Genomic DNA, 21,334 nt, shown 5'->3' with positions numbered 1-21,334 from the left:
ATGGCTCAGTGGTAGAGTGCTTGTCTTGCATGCATGAGGCCCTGGGTTCGATTCCTCAGCACCACATAAGCAGAAAAAGCCAGAAGTGGTGCTGTGGCTCAAGTGGTAGAGTGCTAGCCTTGAGCTGAAGAGCTGAAGGACAGTGCCTAGGCCCAAAGTTCAGGCCCCACAACTGACAAAAAACAAAAAACAAACAAACAACAACAACAAAAAAGTCTTGGGCTGGGAAGGTGGCTCAGTGGTAGAGTGTTTGCCTTGCATGCATGAAGCAGCGCCACATAAGCAGAAAAAGCCAGAAGTGATGCTATGGCTGGAGTGGTAGAGCACTAGCCTTGAGCTGAAGAGGTGAGGGACAGTGCCCAGGCCCAGAGTTCAGGCCCCTTGACTGGCCAAAATAAAAACAAACAAAAAAACCCAAAAACCCAACAACAAAACCCAGTAAGGCTGGAAGTATGGTTCTAGTGGTAGAGCCTCTACGCAGCAAGGGCAAAGCCCTTGAGTTCAAAGCCCAACTGAAGGCTACACTTGATGATTTGTTGACAATATTTTTACTCTTTAAATGAAGAGGATCAAGTGGTACAGTGTCAGCTGTGCAGGGATCTCATTAAAGTTTACTCTATATATCAGAATGGTGGGAAATGGCCTTTTAACCACATTCTGATCTCAGCCCACGCTTGTAAAAATCTGAGCCTGTTGTGGCAGAATCTTAGCAGCTGTACTTAGTTGGGGGTGGCACTGGGGGCCCATCCCTGGAATTGTGTGTCTCATCAGAGATCCATTCCCTTGCTTCCTCCTTCCCAGGAGATAATGGAGAAAGAGGGCTGAGTAACATTGAAAAATTCTGTACCACAATAAGCATTTCTGGCATTATGAGTGTGAGACACTAAGACGGGCCATCAGAGGTGAACACTTCTCATTCACTAGGCAGACAGTTGTGAGGAAAACAGTGAAACACACTTTTCACATCTTAGCATGCTCCCATAACTGGCAGCTCTTCACGTATCATTATCATTTTGAGGTGGCATGCATTTTCTTTCTCTTATAAAATGTTAAGCTCATCAATATTGCTTGGAAGTATGAATAGATATGTTCTCAGTTTTGTAATTTCTGCAGTTTCCTCTCCGAAAGGGAACAAGTTAACTAGAGATAGTATATAACGGGACTCAGAGGCTGTGATTGCTAAAGGCACTGACAATAGAGGCTGCAGATGTGTGATGGTTAACTAAGAGAAGGATAAACGCTTGGCATCTGTGCCTTCATTCTGCACCTGTCTTCCTTGCTGTCAAAGTTTGCGTCGGATTCCCGCTCAGCTCTGCAGGTAGGTAAGTTAATTACTTAAGCAACGTTTTTCCCAAACTAGTAATCACACTTCATCCTCAAGACACAAAGATAAGAGTAACCTGCACCAGTGGATGGGACTTGGACATCACCAGCCATTACCCTAAGCCTACAGGAACTAACTCCATCTGGCCTGTCTGACGTGTTCTTTTTCTCTAGGCCAGTCCCTCCAGCAGTCACCTTGGGTTCCAAGACTAACAGGTATTACAGATAAACATCTCATGAGAAGAGTTCAAACTACTCTCCAGGCAACAGCAACTTCCCTTTTCCCCACAAAACCCATCCTTACGTAACAATCAACCACACTATAGCCTAAGTTTCCTTGTTAGGTCAGCTATGCAAACCTGCAACCCATGCCTTCATTCTGCTTTCTATAGAACCTTTACAGTTCTTGTCAGGTCCCCAAAGAAAGATCTCAGGTCACTTAGACCTCCTCTATTGCTCTCACCACTTGCCATTTCTTTGATTGACTGGCTTGATGTCTGGCTTATCCAGGTCTGGTAAGACCCCTGGAACTGGCACTTTTCCCTAAAATTCTGCTAGCCAAGTTAGTATCTGTGAATCAACAAATGAGACACACATAAAGGATTCGTTTTGTTTTTGCAAAAATGGTAAGTAGACGTGAATGAAATCATCACAACAAACTAAAGTAGGAATGGTATTGCTTTACACTTCAATGCCACTAGAAACTAAAAATGTGCAGGCACAAAACACATACTGGTTAACATACACCTTTTTTCCCTGCTCATAGAAGATGTTGTGTTATCTTGTCACACTGAGGATTAGACTCAAGCCCTTGTACATGCTAAGTAAGCACTCTCCCACTGAGATATGTAACTAGCTCTTGGGTTTTGGAGACAAGATTCTCTCTACGTAGTTCAACTTGCTATGTACCTTCTAATGGCCTCAAACTTGTGATCTTCCTGCTTCTGCTTCTTGAATGCTGGAATTACATAACATCCAGCTCAAATGAATCTGTTGTTGGGGGGAGGTTATACTGGGGATTAAACCCGGAGTCTTGCACATGCTAGGTAAACTATCACTTGACTTTTAAGTTGGCTACATAAACACAACTTTAATAAATTACTATGCAGTATTTAAGACTGCATAAAAGGGTATAAAACTGAAAAATACTTGATAGATTTGCCACCCAGATATGAATATGAAGAGAGCATTGCTAATACTACTGAAGCTCTCTGAATATCTTTGCTTACATCTCTCTTCTTTCCCCAAGGGTAGCCACCATTCTGAACATTCTATCTGCTTGTATCCCTGTATGTTTCTGTTCTTTTTTCCTCTAGTATTGGGACTTGAATGCAGGGCCTCAAGCTCTTGCTTAGTTTTTTCTCTCTCAAGACTTTTTGGTGGCTAATTAAAAAAAAATTTGCCTTGGCTGACTTCAAACCATGAATCTCACATCTCAGCCTCCTGAGCTGCTAAATTTATAGGTGTGAGAGGATGGTTTAAAACCAGTCTGCCTGGCTCTAAAGTCTTTGATTCTCACTGACTGACCTGAGATCATTCCTGGTGTAGAATGTAAAATGCTTAACAAAAATAATTTGTCTTATAAATTGTTGGGTTTTTTTTTTGTCAGTTGTGGGGCTTTAACTCTGGGCTTGGGCGCTGTCCCTGTGCTCTTCAGCTCAAGGTGAGCACTCTACCACTTGAGCCACAACATCACTTCCAGTTTTCTAGTGGTTTACTGGAGATAAGAGTCTCACAGACTTTCCTGCCTGGGCTGGCTTTGAACCGCGATCCTCAGATCTCAGCCTCCTAAGTAGCTAAGATTACAGGCGTAAGCCACCGGCGCCTAGCTTTTTAAATTGTTTAAATACCTTTGGAGACTTCTTAGGACTCAAAATTGTTGGGACTTACCTTGATCACCTCTGGGGTCTGCTGAATCAAAACCATGGAAGAAGTATCATTGGCTTTATCACCCACAGGACTTCTGCAGACTGACAGACTGGCCTGGGAGGAAGTTGTCAAGGTTTCCTGTAGAATTTGCATCATTTCCTTTTCTTGAGACAGGCTCCCTCTACCTGATTTGCATTCAACGAGTTCTTGAGCAAAATCTTCAATGCTTTCCAGGATTCTCAGTAAGAGAGCTCGATCTTCTTCCTCTATTTTGTGTCCATTGGTTTCAATAATCCTTGTTAGGCAGGAAGGTGAGACTTTTTCTGTGGCTGAAGAGCCTTTCGATTTAAGGTCCACATCTGTAGGGATCGGACTAGTCACATGACCATGACTACTTAGAGAAGTAAGGTTGTTATCCTGGGCAAGTGGCTCTTTTAGAGAGGTCTCCATCTTCTGTGAGAATGATTCCAAATCCAGTAACAATTTATCAATCTCTTCCTGACTGTTAGGGTTCACAAAACCTCTCTGGTCTCTCACTTCCACACTAGGGACTTTTGATTTACAGTCTTCCTCGGGTAGATGAACAACTGGCATCTCAAACACTTTACCAATATTATTTTGCACGGAGGCAGGGCTTTTTTTAAGGTGAAGACCATGGTCTGAAAATTCGGCTCTCTGTTTGTTCACCTTAAACAGCTCCTGACCAGGCCCATTCTCTGTCCTTTGTCCTTTGTCCAAGAATGCTTTCTTTCCATCTGACTCTTCTTCAATATAAAGAGTTTCCATTAAGTCACCAGCAGAAATGTTCTCCAAAGGATTCGTGGCTGATTGAAGTCGGACAGCTTTGAGAGTTCTGGGATCATTTACCTCCAGCCTATGTAAGGAATTGGTAGAGTTGTTCGGAATGACTTTTACAGTGTTTGTTTTCCTAGAATTATGTGTGTCACCTTGCGATTCAATAGTCTGAAACTGTCCAGAGTCCGGACCTGACTGCTGGACAACATCTTCATATTTAGGGGGCTGTTCGGTGCCGTATATGGGAGAGAAGGGAGTCAGTTGTAAGCTAGGCACATTATTGACCAGTTCTGTTATATCGATGGTCTCATTATTCCCAGGCTGCATGAATTCAAATGGTAACTTCTTCAAGTAGGATGCTAACCTCGTCATCACATTCATATAGACAGTTTCAGAGGTAGAACTTGCATCGTTCCCACTCCCTTCACTCATGCCACCGCCTGGCTTTTTCTTTATGCACTGTTTTATGATGTCTGTGCATTTTTTCAGATCCTCAGAGCATTTCAGTAAGATGTCTAAGCACATTTTTATGTCTGTCCCAGGAGAGAAGTGATCTAGTTTGTGTTTTTCCAAAATCTGAGTTACCAGGTCTTCTTCAGAGAAGTTCTGGAGAAGCATGGAAGTCAGGTTTGTATCAAGTGAGTTTCGATGGGACAAAGACTTTTCCTCCAATGAGGAACTCCGGAGTAAGCCAAAGGCCGGGGAGAGCCCATCACTGTTATAATGACCACAGAGCAGGTCAAAATCAACCGACCTCCTATTGAATGAATCAGACTTCACTTTCCTTCCCTTTTTGTAAACGGCATGATGAGAGTTTTTGAGTTTTTCCAGGGAAAATTCTTTTATTTTGCCACTGGCAAAACTGATGGCTTCCCCGGCAATGTCCTTTAAGTTACAGGTGTTCTGGAACGTGGACGATCTCTTGACCCTGGGAATGCCTGCCAGGGCCTGGTGGGGGTAGTCACCTTCAGTAGAGCAAAGGCCATTTTCATGGGGTAGAAACATAGAGTTGAGATCGACATCTTTGAATGGAGACACTGGGAGGTGCAAGAGGTCCGCACAAACGCTGTGGTGAAATACAATGCAGTCGACACCGTGTGTGAATGTGTGGCAGGTTCCGGTGCAATAATGTATAGCTTGCTCAAAACGCCGGTCTATCACCACGCTGCTGTAGTGGTTCACAGTACTAACCACAAGTCTATAAGCTGCTGCCATAATATCCAATCCACCTGGTCCTGGGACGTTCAACCTTCTATATGTTTCAAGAAAACGCTCTTCAATGACACTCAACTGAATATGTGCCTAATGGCAATGTTCAGTGATTGCTTGCAAATCTAAGGACTTTTCTCATGGAGGGAAATCACATACATTTGAGGTTTGGTAATTATCAGTATACAGTAGCTGCTGCACATGTGTGCCTGTATCAGCAAGTCTAATAATTTAATAATTGTGCTGTTTGGTTGTGTTTAGAAATATGACACTTGAAGATCATTTTTAGGAAAGATATCCTCTCGTAGTTCTTCAGTGCTTCGGTAACATGCACATTTGTTATTATAAATTTCTATCATCAATCTTAGCTGGTAGTCGTATGGCAGTGCTGTGATAATTGTGTCCTCCAGAGGTTTAAATGACCCATTTTTTTTTCTGTGACTTAGAGAAACCTATAATAAAAGAAGAAAATAATTCTTAATACGTTTTCTTAATACTAGAACTTTTTTTTTTTCTTTAGATCTCTTTGTAGTTAGTCATGGAGTCCAATTCCCTATCAGGCAACTAAGTGGTTATGCAGTACAGACTTGTGTTTGTCATATTCTGCATTCCTTTTTTTTTGTCAGTCATGGGGCTTGAACTCTGGGCCTGGGTGCTGTCCCTGCACTCTTCAGCTCAAGTTGAGTGCTCTACCACTTGAGCCACAGTGCCACTTCCGGTTTTTCTGGTGGTTTATTGAAGAGTCTTATGGACTTTCCTGCCCTGTTGGCTTTGGACCCTGGTCCTCAGATTTCAGCCTCCTGAGTAGCTGGGATGACAGGCTTGAGCCACCGGTGCCTGGGCTTATTTAATTCTTTTAACATTTATTTATTTATTACCAGTTCTGGGGTTTAAACTCAGGGCCTGGTTGCTGTCTCTGAGCTTTTTTGCTCAAGGTTAATACTCTATCACTTGAGCCACAGTGCTGTTTCCAGCTTTTTACTAGTTAATTGGAGGTAACAGTTTTGTGGATAATCCTGCCCTCACTGTTGTTGAACTGCAACCCTCAAATCTCAGTCTCCCAGATAGCTAGGATTATAGATGTGGCTTTTACAACACGTTGCAGTATCTGTCCAAAAAGATTCTATCAATCAAGAAACAATGAATTCCCACTGCATGCCCTGCTCTGACTAATAGCTAAGGACACAGCAGTGAATAAAAGCAAAGTCTCTGTCCTTATGGAGCTGACAATCTCATTGGAAGAAGAAAAACAACATGCAAGTACATATAACTTATCAGATAATGATAGGCTATGGAGATAAATGAAGCAGGACAAGGATTTTGAAAGGATGGAGAGAGCTCACTGATATCTGACCAGAGACCTGAAAGAAGAGAGGGAGCAGGTCACGCAGTGATTCATCTCAGGCAGAGTAACCTTAAATGGAAAGGCCTGGAGGTGGGAGCATTCTTGATTTACCGGCAGAATGATGAAGACAGACTAAACTGATCAAAGCAGGGAAGGCAAAGAGCCCAGTGTAGAAGGTAAGGTCAGAAAGGAAGGTAGGCATCTAAACCATGCAGGGTCTGTAGAGTTCTATAATGAAGCTGACTTTAACTCCAAGCGAGCCAGGACACAAGTGATGGCGTACTGAATTGAGGAATGACATGATCAGATTCACATTTTTCAACTGATAAATTTTGGATGCTGTGTTCCAAGATGTAAAAGACAAGAGGAGAAGCTGGGAAACAAAGTAGGCACTATTGGAATGAGCCAGGCAAGAAGCTGGGGGCTTGAGGCAAGAGAGTTAACAGTGACATGTTTAGATGCTGGACCTATTTTAGAGGACTAGCCAGCCATGTGATTTACTGAAGAACAGAGGGTACACCACAGATGCATCAAGGATGGTGACTGAGAGATGCATGAACAGTGATTAAGGCAATCAGTGAAGGACATGTGACATAGTGAGGGGGAAAAGTTTCATTCTGCCATCATATTATGGCTGGTACACAGAAACATAGTTGTCACTTGGCTAAATTCACTTATGTAAATTGTTAATTTCTTGAGATTTTTCTATATACAGAATCAAGTTGTCTAAGAACAGACACAGTTCTGCTTTTTCCTTTCCAATCATACTGTCTTACTGCCTTCACTGAAGAGAAGAAGGAAGTTTATAAATCGTTGCCTTGTAATTGATATTGGGGAAAATGGAGTCAATCTTTCACTATTACAGACGATGAAAGTTGGAGGGGTTTCTGTGGATTTCATTTATTAGGCTGAGAAAGCTCTCTTCTATTTTTCATTCTGTTGGAAGTTGTTTTGTTTTTTTGTTTTGTGGTTTCAGGGCTTGAACTCTGGGCCTGGGCACTGTTCCTGAGCTCTTCAGCTCAAGGCGAGTGCTCTACCACTTGAGCCACAGCACCACTCCCAGTTTTCTGGTGGTTAATTGGAGGTAAGAGTCTCCCAGACTTTCCTGCCCAGGCTGGTTTGGAACGGCGCTCCTCAGATCTCAGCCTCCTGAGTAGCTAGGATGACAGGAGAGGGCCACTGGCGCCTGGCCTGTTGGAAGTTTTAAAAATAAAATCTCTAAGGTATATTTAATTTTGCCAAATATTGAGATGATCACATAACTTTTATCCTTTATTTTGGCAGGGGTGAGAGAGCTGAACTTCAATGTTTAAAATGAATGAATTAGCCATAAGAATGCATCCAAAAATATGGAAATAACAAAGATATAGCAAAGGAAAAATTGACAAGTTGTCTCTTAGGAGTACGCTTATGAATCAACACTTAAAAATCCTTTTGCAATTGACACTTTAAATACAAAGTCAAGTTTGCAAATAATGTTTGTTACACATTTTAGAAATTAAAAATGGAGGCTGGGAAGGTGGCTCAATGGTAGAGTGCTTGTCTTGCATCCATGAAGCCCTGGGTTCGATTCCTCATCATCACATAAACAGAAAAAGGCGGAAGTGGCGGTGTGGCTCAAGTGGTAAGTGGCGGTGTGGCTCAAGTGGTAGAGTGCTAGCCTTGAGCCGAAGAGCTGAAGGACAGCGCCCAGACCCAGAGTTCAAGCCCCACAACTGACAAAAAAAAAAAAATTAAAAATGGGTTTTAGGTAGATGGGGAGATGATTAATTTTGTGCTAGTTTGAGAGTCAAAGGTGCAGCTTCAGGCAGGCTGGAGTCAAGGATGCACCTTCAGGCCTGGGTTGTTTCAGAGACCCAGAGAGAAGACGCTCCTCACTGGCAGCAGAGGGATAGGAGTTGGAAGATAAGGACTTTGGAGCATGCTAACTAGATGAAGGATTTCAGGCTACAAGAATAGATGAGAGGGCTGGGAAGGTGGCTCAGTGTAGAGTGCTAGCCTTGCATGCATGAGGTCCTGGGCTCGATTTCTCAGCAACACATAATCAGAAAAGGCTGGAAGTGGCACTGTGGCTCAAGTGGTAGAACGCTCGCCTGGAGCTGAAGAGCTGAGGGACAGCGCCCAGCCCCAGAGTTCAAGCCCCAAGACTGGCCAAAAAAAAAAAAAAAGAGTAGATGAGACTGAACATGCATGGGGTGAGAAAAGAGCCAAGGAGTGGACCCTAAGGAAGACTTGGCCCATATGGAGCAAAAAAGAGACAGAAAATAAATGTTCAAAGGGTAGTTAGACAGTCAAAATATTGTTATAGAATCCCAACGATGAGAGTGATTCATTCTTAGAACATGCTGAGTTTCACTGGTTTTGTGTACCAACAATCATGAGAGCTTTGCTTTATTTTTATGGGGTTTTCCACCCCTCATTTCATGGAGAAATTTAGGAAGTGAATAAAACTTCTAACAACACAAGTTCCATGATGGAAAACCGAGAACGGTGTGATATAGATTTTTATATTGCTATTCATTAGCACCATTTCAGGAAACATCTGGAGCAGGGAGACAAGAGGCAAAGAAACTCTATTGTTTGTCTCAGCTGGAAAAAAGGCTTCAAGATGAGATGATGGATACTAGAGACATGGGAGAATGAGCTGAATATCCAGGTCACTAGAGTGGCCCATCTGAAGGCTCAGAGAAGAATATACTACAGGAGTGTTTTTTTTTTTTTTAATTTAATAGAGTACAGAAGGCATGATGATTCAGAAGTAATGAGTCATTTAAACATAATAAAACTACTGCTCTGCCTGGAAAACACAGGCAATCTTTGGTGGATGAGTCATTTTTGAAATGGCTTCCAAGAGAACCGTTTAGAGGAAATAAGAGACCAGGGTCCACAGTGCTACTGGGGGAAATTAAAGAAAACGAGACTTGGGATATTTTAATCTCTGTGTTCAATTCAAGAAGAGTTGAGAAGATAAATTGAAAAAGGGAAATCTCATAAGGGAAGATTTTCTTACATTAAAAGGAATGGTATATGTAACTATGGAAGCAGGATACATGCTTTGAGTTTAGGGATAAAACTATGTCAGCAGCAGGCCTAACAGGAATTAGGAAGCCCATAAAACTTACTTTGATCGATATTCCAGTGGAGAAACAGGAAGTGTGGCCGGGGGTGTTCCCTCAGGTAGGTAGGAAGGAGCAACTTGGCCAGCTTCTGCCTCTGCACTGACCAATCTGATAACCTGTAAGTCACTTCCCTGGGATTTCACCTTCTCTTCTGCAAAAACAGGATGAAAGATGGCTTTGGGGTCTAGAAAACAAAAGAAAAACAAAATTTCTGGTTGATTTTGGTTTGAACTAGGAAAATTTCAGTGTTTCTTATTTATATTTTATATAGAAAAATCATAAACTAGCTGTTCATTTTTATTTCTTTTTTTTTTTTTGTCGGTCATGGGACTTGAACTCTGGGATTGGGCGCTGTCCCTCAGCTCTCCAGCTCAAGGCGAGCGCTCTACCACTTGAGCTACAGCGCCACTTCCGGTTTTCTAGTGGTTTATTGGAGATAGGAGTCTCACGGTCTCTCCTGCCTGGGCTGGCTTTGAACCTCGATCCTCAGATCTCAGCCTCCTGAGTAGCTAGGATTACAGGCGTGAGCCACCAGTGCCCGGCCATTTTTATTTCTTTTAAGAGGTGCCACAGGTCATGATCCTTCCTGCTCTAGCCTTCGGAATACTGGGATGATAAGCATTCGGTACCACACCTCTATTCATTTTAATTAATTTATTTATTATTTTTCTGTTGCTCGTGGGGCTTGAACAATGGGCCTGGGCGCTGTCCCTTGGCTCTTCAGCTCAAGGCCAGTGCTCTACCATTTGAGCCACAATGCTACTTCTGGTTTTCTGGTGGTTTATGGGAGATAAAGAGTCTCATGGACTTTCTTTTCTGGGCTGGCTTTGAATTGCAATGCTCAGATCTCAGCCTCCTGAGTAGCTAGGATTACAGGCATGATGCCTGGTTTCTCTATTCATTTGAAATGTGTGTTATTTGCAAGTTCCAAGGGAAAAATTTGGGGCTAAACTTTTGCTACTTTGAAATAAAACCAAAAAGTATCTCAGGCTGGGGATATAACTTAAGTAGTAGAAAGCTTGCCTAGCATGTGTCGGGCTCTGCATTCAGTTCCTAGTACACACACACACACACACAACACACACACAACACACACACACACACACACACACACACACACACACACAAAACCAACAGTTGTCGCTGTCTGGCATTATTTCAACCTATGCATTTTCCTTTTCTATGTATTTTTCTTTTTTTGGAGATCCTAAAATAAAAGCACAGCGGGGGGGGGGGTGGAAGAAGGGAGGGGAGGGGGGAGTAGGACAGGGACAGGGAGAGGGACAGGGAGAGGGACAGGGAGAGAAAGAGAGAGAGAGCGCGCCTTTTTTCTGACAAGGGCCACCTGGATATGTATAACATCATTCAGGAGCCACAGAACGTTATTAATATAGACAGATGGCCAACAGGCAGCCAATGAGAATCATTTCTGTCTGTCTGGTCATGGACTTAATTATTTTGAAGGTCTTCCTCCCTCTATCCCTTCCATTTCCCCTTCATTTCCCATCTTTCTCTTGTCTCCATCCTTTCTTCCTTCTCCCCTTTCTTTATCTACCTACTTATTTTTTGTGGTTCACTGGTGATAAGTCTCATAGACCTTCCTGCCCAGGCTGGCTTCAAACCAGGATCCTCAGATCTCAGCCTCCTGAGTAGCTAGGATGACAGGTGTGAGCCACCAGCCCTAGGCCATTATTTATTTAGTTTTGATGATACTGCAGTTCGAACTCAGACCTTGAGCTTGCTAGACATGGGTGCGCTACTACACAAGTCATACCTCTAGCTTTTTTTTTTTTTTTTTTGGTCCAGTTGTGGGGCCTGAACTCTGGGCATGGGCACTGTCCCTCAGCTTTTCAGCTCAAGGCTACCACTCTATCACTTGAGCCACAGCGCCACTTCCAGTTTTTTTTTTTCTTTTTGCTTATGTGGTGCTGGGGAATCGAACCCAGGGCCTCATGCATGCAAGGCAAGCGCTCTACCACTGAGCCACCTTCCCAGCCCACCTCTAGCTTTTTGTTTGAGTTTATTCTTCAGATAGCATCTGAACATTTTTCTTCAGGCCAGCCTTGGTCTTTGATTCACCTCCATGTAGCTGGGATTACAAGCAAGAACCACCATGTCCATCTAGATTTTTTTGTTGTTGTTTGTTTTTGAGATGGTAGTCCTGCTCAGTCTTTGCCCAAGCTGGCCTCAAAGCTAGATCTTCCTGTCTTCACCTCCTGTGTAACTACAAAATAGGTGTGCACCTATGTCTAGCCAACAGATACATATTTTTTAACATATGTATATTAAACACAATGTAATAAACATTTGAGTGCTACCACAGAGTACTCTTCAGGCGAGCAAGTATAAGTTGTACGGTTTTATCTCATGCAGCTCCCAGTGTGGGCAGGGAGGGTAAGAGAATGCCTGGCCTTCAAGTCGAGGAGGGCATTCACAGGACGAGGACCAACAAGCCCAGTCCTGGAGTCTCACAGAGTTGGCAGCAGGAAATCAAGGTGGATGCTGGGTGAGCAAAAGGGAGGGAGGCAGAACGTGGTATGACATGTGTGGGAGCGCGGAGCTTGGTATTATCCAGGCGTCCAGTTGGCTTCCAGGAGCCAGAGCTGTGAAGGAGGTGGGGCATGGGCAGCACGGTAACAGAAGCCTTGGCTGAGAGGTTTCGATGGGGGGGCGGGGGAAGACAAGACAAGGTCAGATTTACTCTCTGAGCAATGCTGTGGTGGGCAGACTTAGGGAAGCAAGGCAGAGCTAAGTCAATCAGGGGAAAGCCTCCGCAGGCTCCAGAGAGCGACAGGAGAGGTTAAAATAAGTCAGCTCAGTCTTAAGTGACTGACCCATGATCACAAAACTATGAACAGGAGACCTTCATCTTTAATTCCTGTGCCTTTCTTCATTCCTGTGAAATACAAATTCTGATCAAGCCTTAAAAAAAAAGATTTAAAAAATTTTAAGTTGTTATTATAAAGGTGGTGTTTAGAGAAGAATTATTTAAAAAAAATAGTGCTTGGGAACAGACTTGGCTTTACTACTATTCTCATAACTCCTAAAAAGATCTTAATTTTCTTAAATTATGGATATATATTTAAAGAATATTAACTATTTTATATCAGCTATGTAAACATTCAAAGCATTGTAGAAAAAACGGCTTCTTATGACTTATCGGAATTTATGGGATTAAAAAAAATGAGACCAAAAAATAGTTCAGTTTATTCAACCGATATTTCTTGAGCCCCTTTTGGGCTCTGATGGAGACTACAATGACTTTAGGAATTGTACAGTTTCCTTTTCTTTTCTGTGTAGGAGGGAAGAGAGAATATTCAGAACTGAGTGGCCAATCCTAGAGTTTAATAAATAGAAGCACAAAGTCAGGGGAAATTTGTTTGAATGGGGTAAAAGAAAAATCCCAAAGAGCCAGGTACTGGCTGTAATCCTAGCTAGCCTGTCACCCTAGCTACTCAGGAGGCTGAGATCTGAGGATCATAAAAACCAGAGTTCTGAGCCAGGTGCCAGTGGCTCACGCCTGTAATCCTAGTTACTCAGGAGGCTGAGATCTGAGGTTTGCAGTTCAAAGTCAGCCCTGGTAGGAAAGTCCATGAGACTCTTCTCTCCAATAAACCACCAGAAAACCAGATGTGGTGCTGTGGCTCAAGTGGTAGAGAACTAGCCTTGAGCTGAGGGACAGAATCCAGGCCCAGAGTTCAAGCCCCACGACTGACAAAAACAACAACAACAACAACAAAAACACACACACACACACACACACACACACAAAAACAACAAAAAAACAGAGTTCTGCTCTTTGGCTTTACTTAAACAACAGCTTGAATCATATGAAAATAATGACTGAATGACAGAGACATGGAGTGAACAAAGATAATTCTATGAGACAGCATCTATATGAACATTTGTGTGAGTGTATGTGTGTATATATGTATATACATATGTATTTGCATAGATACTCACTAGGTAGTCTAGGCTAATCTTTAAGCCATGATCATCCTTATTCAGCTTCCTATGTGTTGGGATTACAAGTGTGCACCACCTCATCTACTTTGTAAACATCCTTTTTGGCTTTAAACACACAGACAGACATGAGATTGTGTATACTCTTTAAAACTAAAGCGAAGCTATAGCCTATTATTTATTTCCCTCACTTAATACAGAGATATTCCTTTCAGTGAAAGTAAAAATGGGTTAAACAACTTTATGCATTGTATGGGTATGCTGTATTAAATTTATTCATTAGATTCTCTTCTAAGGTACACGGGCTGTTCATTAAGACGGAGAGAGAGAGTAAGCAGCAAGCAATAAGACTGATGCCAAGCTTGCGCCTGTCATCCGAGCTACTCAGGAGTCTGAAATCTGAGGATCACGGTTCAAAGCCAGCCCAGGCAGAAATGTTTGTGAGACTCTTATCTCCAATTAACCACTAGAAAAACGGAAGTGGCGCTGTGGCTCAAGTGGTAGAGCGTTGCCTTGAGCTGAAGAGCTGAGGGACGTGGCAGCATTTTGAATATCTAAAGGTGAAAAGAGGTAAGACATATGGAAGCTTATGAAATTTCAGTGCTCCAGACACAGAATATCTGAATCTAGAAGTCTTTGTGGACAAGAAGCCAAAAGGGAGGCAAACACACACACACACACACACACACACACACACACACACACACACACACACACACACACACACACACACACACACACACACACACACACACACACACACACACACACACACACACACACGAAAAGAAAAAGACTGTAACCCAGCACATGCTAAATATGAAGTCATTTCAAATCTTCACATCTGCAAAACAGATAGAATGTCATAGAAAGCACACAGATAACTAGAAACAGTGGGGTGGGTGGACTGCCTGTGGGAAATGGAATGCTGTTCTAATGATCATCTATAGCCACAGGGTTCGAAGGAAGTGACAGAGACTCCCAACTGTGCTCCAACAGAAGGTTCATTGAGTCTTTCTCAGAAGTTGCTAGGTGACTGTAAGACTCCTTTCCAGGGTTCCACTTCCTAAATAAAGAGTTTGGGTGGGCTCAGTGGGGTACAAACTGTCTGTCTAGAGTTCCCTTAGAAGCTGCAAATATTAGGCATTTCCCACTGTAACCAGAAAAACTCTACTTTGGGTGTATTTTTTTTTAAGATATTGGATTTTCAAAAAAGAGTTATACCTGGGAAAAATAGTTCCTCAGGAAAAAGACACAGGTTAGAAAATAATATTTCTTCTTCAGTTCACCCATTATCACCAAGGGAAGTCATAATACAAGACTCTGAAAGTCACCACTATAGCACAATAGACAAGTTTAGTATCATCAATGATATATCAATCAGGCAAAATGTACTATATTAAGATTGTAGTATCTACACAATTTTCTTACTAAACAATCTTTGATAAGTAGAGAAATTCACAATACAGTACAGACTGATCTATAACACAATTGGCTTAATCTCTACAGTAAGTCTAGTATGACAGAAGTATGAGTAGACTGCAGAAAGTGGAAGAGGAAGGAAGATCAAACACAAAGGCTCTGAGATGGAAGCATGTTGTGAATCATTTCCCAGTGTGTCCAAAATAAGCTTTTTTTGTTGTTGTTGGTTGTGGGGCTTGAACTCTGGGCTTGGGCGCTGTCCCTGTGCTCTTCAGCTCAAGGCAAGTGTTCTACCACTTGAATCACAGTGCCACTTCTGGTTTTCTAGTGGTTTATTGGAGATAAAGAGTCTCACGGACTTTCCTGCCCGGGCTGGCTTTGAACCATGATCCTTGGATCTCAGCCTCCTGAGTAGCTAGGATTATAGGCGTGAGCCACTGGTGCCCGGCCAGCATATGGCTCTTAATGCGAATTTCAAGCCCAACTTGACTCACTTTTAAGCAAGAGATGATGGGAACAAATGATCAGGATCAAGAGCAAAAGGAGACTACATAGGTGACAAGTGGAATAATTTAGGCAAAATAGGATGTTGGGTTGACCAGGTGGTAGAAGGGAAAGGATGAGAAGAGTCATTCTAGATATATTTTGAAAATATGGAGGCAATGAGACAGATGTGTGGGTTTTGTACAAAAGCCTGAGGTCAAGAATGAACGTTAAGAATTTTAAAGAGTTTTTTTTTTGTTTTGTTTTGCTTAAATGAGTAAAAAAAGTGAGAACTTACATTAACTGAGGTGAAAGATTCCAGAAAGAATAGGTTTGTAGTGGGAGAGGACAATTAAGAGTATCCTTCTGTGTTGGACATGTTAGTTCTAGGATGCCTAGTAGACATCCACACACAGGTATCTAGAAGCTTTAGGGAAACTGAGTTTGGAGTTGAGGGCAGGGAAGGATTACAGAAAGTAAAGAGAAGCCATCAGAAAGCTCAGCCCTGGGGCATTCAAACATGCAGAGCTGTGCTGTCCAATGCAACTTTCTGGGATGAGGAAATACTTTTGTATTTATGCCACTCAACAGGTGGCCACTACCACATGTGGCTGTTGAATACAACTGAAGAATTTGAAACTTAAGTTGGAGCTGGTGGCTACAGTATTCACCAACACAGGTCTACAGTTTGGGTAAGCAAAGAGAAGTAAAAGTAGAGGAGACCGAAGTGGAGAGAGACAGAGAGAGAGAAGAAAGAAAGAAAGAGGAGGGGGGACTGTAATAAAACCGTTCACCTCTTGTTTAGAAGTCTTGTGTTTTCTACAAGTATTCATGAGCCTGTAGCAGATTCCTTGTTAAGTTTACAAATCACGTAAGATCTTAGCCAAAGAAGATGTTTCAAAGAAGAGAACCCATTTCCTGAATGTCAGATAAGCATTGAGAAATGGCATATAGACACCATAACTGATAAAGAGCAGTTTCCATGGAATTGTGGGGCAGAAGTCTGGCTAGGCTAGAGAATACAGAAAGAAAGAAAGAAAAAAATCACAGGAAGCCAGGTGCCGGTAGCTCATGTCTGTCATCCTAGCTACTCAGGGGGCTGAGATCTGAGGATCGAGGTTCAAAGCAGCCCAGGTACGAAAGTCCATGAGACTCTTATCTCCAATGAACCACCAGAAAGCCAGAAGTGGGACTGTGGCTCAAGTGGTAGAGTGCTCGCCTTGAGCTAAAGAACTGAGGGGACAGCGTTCAAGCCCAGAGTTCAAGCCCCACGACCGACAAAATAAGTAAGTAAATAAATATCACCAGTGTATACAGAAAATAATCTCAAGAAGTTTTGCTGAGAAGTTTATGGTGAAATAAGGGAGTACAGCAGGAATGGAATTAAGTACATTGTTTAAATGCATATTTTTCATGCATAAAGAGAATGATCTAGGAAAAGGGAAAATGGATGCCATGAGATAATTACAAACCACGTAGCTAGTTCATGATAATGGGAAGAAAAGATGAGTGTATGTCTACAGGAAGCGATGGGGATGAAAGCTTTTTTGACAGTTTTCTCTAAGCAGCAAGAGCATCGTTAAAGGGAAGAGTGGGGAGGGGATAGTGAACAGGACACAGGAGTGGGAGAGTCATCATCCTGGAGGAGGAGAGAAACAAGAGAAAAAAGGAAAAACCAGTCTGATGGCCAGGCAGCAAAAGGATCAACTTTTTAACTTTAGAAATTTTTACTTTCTTAACTTTTATAGTAACATTCGACTTAAAGCACGGGCAGTATGGTCAGTAAGCATGATTTTTTTTTTTTAACAGATATAGAACAGTTTTTAAAACCTGGACTTGGGGCTGGGAAGGTGGCTCAGTGGTAGAGCGCTTGCCTTGCATGCCTGAGGCCCTGCGTTCGATTCCTCAGCACCACATAAGAAAAAAGAAAAAAGCCGGAACTGGCGCTGTGGCTCAAGTGGTAGAGCGCTAGCCTTGAGCTGAAGAGCTGAGGGACAGCGCCCAGGCCCAGAGTTCAGGCCCCACGACCGGACCCAAAAAAAATAAAAAATAAAAAATAAAAAATAAATAAAACCTGGACTTAACTGATACTCTGGTTTAAGTCCAGTAAGGTTGCTGAAGTGAGAATTCAGGCTATATGAGAGGGAGCATCATTATGACTGATGATAGAATCTGATTAGCCACCTGCTCCTACCTTTCTGAAACCCTAGTCCTTTTCCCTGAGCTCGGTGTAACTCTGGGGTAGTCAGTTACCGGCCAAATCCTCATGTCCTTTATCTCTTCTCAGATGCTTTCTCTAGCTCCTTTTATCTTCTTTAAAATCAAACGGGGTTCATGCTGGAGGAAGCTCCTTTCATTGTAGCCCTTTTAGATGAGGACTCTTTTTTTTCCTCTCTCTCTCTCACATTCCTCACATATGAGGTCTGGTAAAGTGCGCTTATTATACCTCATTACCACTCCAAGACCATTTTCTTTTTGTCCTGTACAAAAAGCCCTCTGCTCTGAGTCACATATCATCGGACTTTACTGCCCACTACCTTTCTGACTGTAGACATTTATGGTTCCCCAAGGTCACTCCCTTTCATTCCTTGATAATTTTAGCTTCTGGCTCGCTGTCATTTCAACACTATTTCTGTCATAATTCTTATTGATTTCAACATCCAAACAATCCATTTGATATCCTGGCCTCTTTAGTTTCTTGACCTTTTCTCTACAACAACAACATTGATCTTGGACTCTCCCTTATCTCATTTGTTTTCTCCCGTGGTCTTACCCTATGCCTTTGGACCACCTAGAAGTACAGTTTAATAACCCACACATTCAAGGGAGTAATGTCTAACAACAACAACACATTACTGGTGAGTACGGTAATTCCTCGATAGGCCACTGGCGGAGGTAGGAAATGGTAACCAGCAGGCATAAAACCACCCTCTGCAGGAATTCATGCCACCATCATCAACACATAACAGAAAGCCAAGCATGGGAGGTGGTGCACACTGGCAAATCCATTACTCAGAAGGAGGCAGGAGGATATGCAGTTTGAGATCAGCATAGACTATACAGTGAGACCGTTTCCCCTTCTTCCCCACAAACCCTGCCCCAATAAAAACAACATCACCAAAACCAAACAGCAAAAGGGAGAGAACTAGGGATGCTCCCTCTCTGTGGCTCTAACCAGGCTCTCCAAGGGAAAACTAATATCATATGTCATGAGTTGTAAAATACAGCCACATACTGCTTATCAGTGGAGATAGGTTATGAGAAATGCATCATTATGCAGTTTTGTTGTTGTGTGTGCACGGTGTACTTAAAAGTTTCCTTAGCTGGGCGCTGGTGGCTCATGCCTGTCATTCTCAGGAGGCTGAGATCTGAGGATTGAGGTTCAAAGCCAGCCTGGGGCAAGAAAGTCTGTGAGACTTTTAGCTCCAATAAACCACCAGAAAACCGGAAGTGGCACTGTGGCTCAAGTGTAGAATGCTGGCCTTTAGCTGAAGAGCTGAGAAACAGACCCCAGAGTTCAAGCCCCACGACTGACCAAAAAAAAAAAAAAAAAAAAAAAGTTTTCTTCATGAACACCGATGCAAAATCCTCAATACCTGTAAATTTAATTCAACAAAACATTAAAAGGTTCATTCACTATAATCTTATAGGACTAGCATTGTATATACAATCCAGTGTTGAGTGAAATAGTGTGTGGTGGCACAACTGTATTAAGCAATACTAGGATGGTGTTGAGTACAACACCCTAATTGAGTTCTTATGCCTGCACTGAAGTTAATATTATCTCTACATCACAGATGAGGAAACTTAAAGAAGTTAAAAAGCCTTGATCACTGTACTCTGAAGGAGTAAGTACTGTGACACGTTTCTCTAACAACAAAACCCTTTTGTCCCATACTATTGCTTAATGGACCTTGGGTAGATACTAACTGAGTATAACACCAGGTTTTTCTCAGATCTTAGTAGGTATAAGAAAGGGGAAGGGAGACAACAAAGGAAATAAAGAGAAAGAGAAAATCTGTACAACACTGAAACTATTATAGCAACCTGGATAGAAAGTACAAAATTATATTCTTTTAAACCCCAATTTTGTCTTTCAGAAGGCCTAAAAAAATGATGAAGGCATACAAAACAGCCTTATAAAACAAAATTACAATAAAGTTAATGGAGTGAAATTTAGAGTTAAGACTTCTAAAATACAACAAATAACGTTCAGTAACATGTTTTAATGCCACCTATCTGAACTTGACTATATTACCAAACTTTGTAAGTACCATTAAGAACATGAGTTTGTTCTGCAATAAAACTGATTGTACATAATTAAAAGGATAGTCAAAACTGGCATCCTATCCAGAAATAGAATAATACATAAACAAAGTCATAAGACCAAACATAAAGCTTAATTTAAAAAAATTTTAAAAACCAAATGACCTGTGAGATTAAATCAACAGGAGGGAAATGGAAAATACAGGTGCCAAAATATGGAAGAATGCAAATGTCAGGACAAGATAAAAACACCATAATTTAAAGAAACCTAATGGAAGAGTAAAATAGGAAACTCAATTTGGAGAAAACATGTTATATGTAGAGTCATTATTAAACATAAAAAAACTGAAAAAAGAAATGAGAAAAATGTTGGTGTATTCACAAAGTGTATTCTAACAGTGCAGCTTCTCAGGGAGGGGGATTTCCAGGTCACACCTAACTCTTCTGCTTATGTGCCATTAGCTACACCTTATACTTAGCTTATACTTAGCTCTAAGTCTTCTAGTTGGGCAGCAATGGCTTTGGCTATAAGCTGATGTTCCTATTTCCAAAAGGAAAGGAAGAATGGATCACAGGAACCACAGGGTTCTATTACAGTAATATGGACTGAAGGCAGTTAACAGTAAGATACTATCTGTTTTAGAATAGCCAAGAGATGACTTTGAATGTTCTCCCCATAAAGAAATGACAATGTGGTGATAGATCTACTAATCAAATTTTATTTGATACACTATAAACATGTATTAAAATATTAATAACTGTACCCCCCACACACAAAATATCCACTAAAAATTTCAAAAAGGGGCAGGCACTGGTGGCTCACACATGTAATCTAGCTACTCTTATCTCCAATTAACCACTAGAAAATCACAAGTGGCACGATAGATCAAGTGGTAGAGCACTAGCCATGAACAAAAGAGCTCAGGGACAATGCCCAGGCCCCCAGTTCAAGCCCCACAACTGACCGGAAAAAAAAAAATCAAAAAGGAAGCCAGGCGTTGGTGGCTCGTGCTGTTTAGGAGGCTGAGATCTGAGGATCAAGGTTTGAAGCCAGCTGGGGCAGGAAAATCCATGAGACTCTTTTTTCCCCCTACCAGGTCGTGCGGCTTGAACTCTGGGCCTGGGTGCTGTCCCTCAACTCTTCAGCTCAAGGCTAGATAGAGCTCTACCACTTGAGCCACAGTGCCACTTTCGATTTTATGGTGGTTTATTGGAGATTAGAGTCTCATGGACTTTCCTGCCCCAGGCTGGCTTTGAATCATGATCCTCAGATCTCAGCCTCTTGAGTAGCTAGGATTGGAGGCATGAGCTACTGGCACCCCGCTTCCATGAGACTCTTATCTCCAATGAACCACCAAAAAGCCAGAAGTGGAGCTGTGGATCAAGTGGTAGAGCACCACTATCCTTGAGCAAAATGAAGCGGAGGGTCAGTGCCCAGGCCCTAAGTTCAAGCCCTAGGACTGGCACAAAAAATAAAAATAAAAAGGGGAACAATGAAAGCAGTAAGATACCGTTTTGTAAAACTTTTAAGAGAGGCAAA

At 42.1% G+C, this 21,334-nt stretch overlaps 1 protein-coding gene across 2 annotated transcripts in view; it reads right to left on the bottom strand.

Annotated features, from left to right (window-relative positions):
• Ppp2r3a (protein phosphatase 2 regulatory subunit B''alpha) overlaps positions 1 to 21,334 on the bottom strand; it is an 88,375-nt gene that overhangs the window by 53,655 nt on the left and 13,386 nt on the right. For both annotated transcript variants that reach the window (XM_070005468.1, XM_070005467.1), the window contains exons 2-3: positions 9,664 to 9,844; positions 3,214 to 5,648 (exon numbers count right to left, since the gene is read on the bottom strand). In XM_070005468.1, the coding sequence (XP_069861569.1) occupies positions 3,214 to 5,202 (1,989 nt within the window). In that variant the 5' untranslated portion in view covers positions 5,203 to 5,648; positions 9,664 to 9,844. The remainder of the gene's footprint in view (positions 1 to 3,213; positions 5,649 to 9,663; positions 9,845 to 21,334) is intronic.

The sequence above is a fragment of the Dipodomys merriami genome, unplaced genomic scaffold (assembly GCF_024711535.1).
Source record: "Dipodomys merriami isolate MVZ:Mamm:240054 unplaced genomic scaffold, mDipMer1.0.p SCAF_68, whole genome shotgun sequence".
NCBI lineage: Eukaryota > Metazoa > Chordata > Mammalia > Rodentia > Heteromyidae > Dipodomys > Dipodomys merriami.
The sequence above is the reverse complement of the archived record's forward strand: the minus strand, read 5'-3'. Positions and strand labels throughout refer to the sequence as shown.